The following is a 5,032-nucleotide window of genomic DNA, read 5'->3' on the forward strand; positions in this document are numbered from 1 at the left end:
TGGGGACAGCACACCCCAGCATTCCTGAAGCATCCACCTCCATGCAACCAGCTCTCCAGCTGAGCACAGGGATGGGGGGAGATACTGAGGTGGCCTTGCTGCTGGCACTGCCCTAAGCAAGCCACCCCAAGCAAGACAAAGCCCTTGAGCAACCCCCACTTCTATCCTTGACCTTCAGCAGCTATGTGCAGGCACTGTTGGAACTGGTGCACCAGTGCCTTCCACAGCATCCTCCCCTTCTCACGTGCCTTCATGGACGAGGTCTCGCGGGGACCTTCCTCACACCTTCATCTCACCTTGTAGCCCAGCAGCAGCCGCTGGATGGCTCTGTAGACGGCCTTGGGGTCGGTCTCGGCGCGTACTTCAAAGGTGTGCTTGTCTGGTGGCAGCAGCTCTTCGCCCGCCTTTTCCAGCAGTGCGCTGCGCTCCGCCGAGAACAGGGTCGTGAGATTCGGCATCTGGTTGCTGCGTACCTGCGCCCAAGGGGGACCAGGTCAGAGCTAGGGGGAGAGGGACCCCAGGCTGCGTGGTCCTGGGAGGCTCTCCCCTCCACGCATCACGAGATGCCTTCCACCAAGCCCTGCTGAAGCAGGGATGTGCGGAGAAACCTCCCACTGCCTGACCCTCATCATAGAATCATAGAATGGTTTGGGTTGGAAGGGACCTTTAAAGGTCATCTAGTCCAACCCCCCCTGCAATGAGCAGGGACATCTTCAACTACATCAGGTTGCTCAGAGCCCCGTCCAACCTGACCTTGAATGTTCCAGTGTTTCACTACTCTCATTGTAAAACATTTCTTCCTTATATCTAGTCTGAATCTACGCTCTTTTAGTTTAAAACCATCACCCCTTGTCCTGTCACAACAGGCCCTGCTAAAAAGTTTGTCCCCATTTTTCTTATAAGCCCCCTTTAAGTATTGAAAGGCCGCAATAAGGTCTTCCTGGAGCTTTCTCTTCTCCAGGCTGAACAACCCCAACTCTCTCAGCCTTTCCTCACAGGAGAGGTGTTCCACCCCTCTGATCATCTTCGTGGCCCTCCTCTGGACCCGCTCCAACAGGTCCATGTCTGTCTTGGGCTGAGGACCCCAGAGCTGGACGCAGCATTCCAGGTGGGGTCTCACCAGACCGGAGTAGAGGGGCAGAATCCCCTCCCTGGACCTGCTGGTCACGCTGCTTTTGATGCAGCCCAGGATACAGCTGGCTTTCTGGGCTGTGAATGCACATTGCCAACTCCTGTCCAGCTTTTCATCCACCAGTACCCCCAGTCCCCCAGCCTTCAAATCCCACCTTACCTTGTCCAGCACAAAGATGGCAGCTTTGCGCTGCGAGGGGATGAAAAGGCCCAAGAGTGCCTTGCTGCCCTGGGAGCTGTGGTAGAGGTAGATGTGGCGAATACTTCCTAGGGACACAGAGCACAGAGCATCAATGGTACTTGTGGGCGCCAGGTCCTGGGTGCCCCATAAGCCCCTCTCCCAGCGTGCCTCACCTGGCTCCAGGTAAGTGAACTGGGCCAGCGAGCGCATCTCCAGGTGCTCGATGTCAAAGGTTTCCGCCTCTCGCCCCGCCAGGTGCCTGATGAGCTGCCTGCTGACCATGCACACGCAGCCCAGGTGGATCAGGGCACGGAGAAGGAGTGGCACCTGTAATGATGGGGAGAGATGTGGTGGAACAACATTCTGTTACGAAGCTCCTCTTAGAAGTTTCAGACCTAGAACAACCCAGCTTAAAAACCACAGGTAGGACACACCTGAGGTGCCTCTGGCATGAGTTTGGTATTATCACTCTTGCCAGTGCTGGAGATACAGAAAAGGTATCTTAATTCTTAATTCACACGTGTTCCTATCTAGCCTCAGATCCCACCATCAAGGGCAGCAGCAGGTACTTTGGAAGATGTGTGGAGCGATATCTGAGCAATCTTGCAGCTCTGCAACTTGTGGCACTCCCTCGGGACATGGCTTCATTCTGAACTGCCAAATAATCAGCACAGTGGGAGATCCACCACTGATTTGCCCTGTTTTATTAACCCTACAGATGTAAACTCCGCCGCTTTATGATGCTCTTTTTGCCCTTGCAGCCCCTTGCATCTCACAAAGCATTTTGTAGCTAATGGCACCACTGCTCACACCAAACTTGTCCTATTTAGGCAAAGACTTTTGGTCCGTAATAATTCTGTGTTGCATTTTAGTAGCAAATTCCCTTGCCTTTATGCTTTCTTTAACATATAGCTCCAATCTCACAATGGTGCAACTTACTCTGCCACTTCCATATAGGTCAGGTCCTGACACTACAATGTCTTCTTGATTAAATTCCTGTCACCAGGTTTTGAGCTGCTGAACAAACCAGTGTTCTCATTAGAAGCAGGCATCCCAGTTTCCTGTCTTCGTTTTCAGGCTTTCAGCATTAATAGCACTGGTAAATTTAATTTTGGCTTGATTGCTTTGTACTGAACTTCATTTAGGTTGTTCTTGCTCTTTCCGAACTTTCAAGTTGTATTCTATTCTTCTTTCTAAAGCTTTTATAACCTCATTTTAGAGGACAGGGCACCCAGACCTATGTACGACTCCACACATACTGGGTTTTCCCCCATCTTTTCTCTAAATACCCCTTACCTTTTCTGGTTCAAACACCAGCAGGCTGGTTCTGATTTGGTTTAGAGGAAGATCATCCTTTCCGCTTAAATGCCTTCTTTCCCCAAAGTCTCCTAACTCCAAATAAACCAAACCCCCTTTCTCTGACCTACCTTAAACCACCTGCCGATATCACACTCAGTATCTCTGCCCATATGAACGTTGGTATATTCTCCAGTACTCTGCTGTGCCCCAGTACTCTCTTTGATTTTTGGTGTCTCACCAAGTTGTTGAATTTTAAGTTCAGGTGTCCTCCTGTGCCACTGGCACTCAGACTAATCAGCAATCCTTAAAAACGAGCACCAGGATGAGTTACCTGCGTCTCATACACTCCCTCGATGTCTGGAGCAGAGAGGTCCGCATTGATTTCATTGATGTGCTCTTGGTACATGTCTTCAGGGACGGAGTATTCATACAGGTTGTAAACTAAGTTTGAGCGGGGCAGGATCCTGTTCACCTGCCAAGGCAATGGACACGCTTAGCGGGACACGTCACACCATGCAGCACCGCTGCCAGGAGCTCGGGCACTTCTAAGAGCTGCAAGGAGCTGGGGTCTGAGCCAGCCCAGCTCCCGGTGCTCCTCTCTCCTAAGGAAATCAGTGGTTTATGCTCACGCACATTACGAATTCCCATAACAGAGAACCTGCTTTCTAGGATTAGCAAAGGGACCAGGGACTGGATGAGGTACATCTGTGGAGTGGGAGAGTGAGGCCCTGCAAGGCAGATGCTGTAATATTTGCTTGCAGTGGAGGTGAAACGCCTTATCTCAACGCAAGCGTCTGTTTCCCCTTCCAGAAGGGGCAGGTCCTCACCTTCCTGTAGGCTGCTCCCTCCTCAGGCTTCAGGACACGCTGGTTGACGTAGAAGACCCGGGGGATGCTCAGCTTGATGCAGTGCAGGTCGCTCCCGATCACCGCCCACAGCCTGAACAGCCCAGGCTGGCTGGTCTCAGCGATCTGCAGGACACGCGGGTACAAAGTTAGCATTAGCAGGGAGATCCAACACGTTATCAGTGCTTACACCTAAGCTGCGGAGCACTTTGTGGATCTATATGGCCAGCTGGTGGCCACAAAGAGAGTAGGGGGCTTAAAGAGTCATTGCTCTCAGTGCTGGAATCCCTGTGTCCTGCTGCTGTCCCAGGGCACCATGGAAAAAACACTCTGGCTAAGGCTGGCCAATCAACTCAAGCTGACCCTTGATGTCAGCCAAGTAACTCCGATGTCCTGGACCAGCCGTCCCATCTCAAGCTCATGCTTGCACAAGGGCTACCTGCAGCTCTGAAGGCCTTTCTGGAAGATGAAGTGGGTGACCAGGGGCTGGGCTCAGATGGTCATGCGTAATGAGGATTTGTGAAAAGGCCTGGATGGTACCACCCCACCTCTGCATTTGTACGTTGGCTGCTTCTAGGCATCACTGGAATCCTGTGTCCTTCACAGGCACACTGTGCCCAGTGCTGGGCTCCCCAGGACAGGAGAGACATGGACATACTGGAGAGAGTCCAATGAAGGGCCACAGGGATGAAGAACGGACTGGAACATTTTTCTGGACCATTTTTCATATGAGGAAAGGCTGGGAGAGCTGGGACTGTCCAGCCTGGTGCAGAGGAAGCTCAGGGAGATCTCATCAATGTATATAAATCTCTGACGGGAAGTGCAAAGAGGACGGAGCCTGGCTCTTCCCAGTGGTGCCCAGTGGCAGAACCAGAGGCCATGGGCACAAACACAGGAGGTTCCCTCTGCATATCAGGAAACACTTTTTCACTGTGAGGGTGACCGAGCCCTGGCACAGGTTCCCCAGGAAAGTTGTGGAGTCTCCCACCTTTGACATACTCAAAAGCCATCTGGACACTGTCCTGGGCAACTGGCTCTGGGTGGCCCTGCTTGAGCAGGGGGCTGGACCAGACGGACCCCAGAGCTGCCTCCAACCTCAACTGGTGTTTTTGTGGTTCTGTGACTACTGCACAGTGCTGCCCATGGGCTGAACTGGAGCTGCCCCACTGGCAGATTTACACGCATGTCCCAGATTCACCACCAAGAATGAGCATGTGGGCTCCTGTTTCCATACAGACGTGCGTGAGCCTGAGGCTTTGCAGCCCCACCTGGCCTCCCCAGGGTTAACACCAGAGTGGCGTTTGGGCCAGCGGTCCCTGAACTTCACCATTTGAGCACAGATAGTGTAAATACAAGGCTTACGCCCCGGGCTGCCCTCCTTGGCAGGTCCCCTCCCCGGTACCTGCACGATCTGCCAGGGCAAGTCCAGGATGCTGCGCGCTGTCCTGCGCAGGTAGCTGCTCAGCCCTTTGGAGAGGGCATCGCGGACCACTCCTCCACTTGCTGTCACCCCACTGTCCTCCAGACGTCGCCTCTTCCGCTGCTCCCGCCGCCGCCGCCGCTGGCGGTACCCACT

General features: G+C 53.3%; 1 protein-coding gene across 1 annotated transcript in view; it reads right to left on the minus strand.

The window, feature by feature from the left end:
* Positions 1-5,032, minus strand: part of POLE (polymerase (DNA directed), epsilon, catalytic subunit) — a gene marked incomplete at its 5' end in the record, with an annotated part of 28,518 nt that overhangs the window by 5,425 nt on the left and 18,061 nt on the right. Inside the window, 6 exons of the mRNA XM_009581545.1 lie at positions 297-473; positions 1,292-1,398; positions 1,486-1,639; positions 2,943-3,083; positions 3,439-3,582; positions 4,859-5,030. Coding sequence (XP_009579840.1) covers positions 297-473; positions 1,292-1,398; positions 1,486-1,639; positions 2,943-3,083; positions 3,439-3,582; positions 4,859-5,030 — 895 coding nt within the window. The remainder of the gene's footprint in view (positions 1-296; positions 474-1,291; positions 1,399-1,485; positions 1,640-2,942; positions 3,084-3,438; positions 3,583-4,858; positions 5,031-5,032) is intronic.

This window comes from Fulmarus glacialis, unplaced genomic scaffold, assembly GCF_000690835.1.
Source record: "Fulmarus glacialis isolate BGI_N327 unplaced genomic scaffold, ASM69083v1 scaffold12887, whole genome shotgun sequence".
NCBI classification, from domain to species: Eukaryota; Metazoa; Chordata; class Aves; order Procellariiformes; family Procellariidae; genus Fulmarus; species Fulmarus glacialis.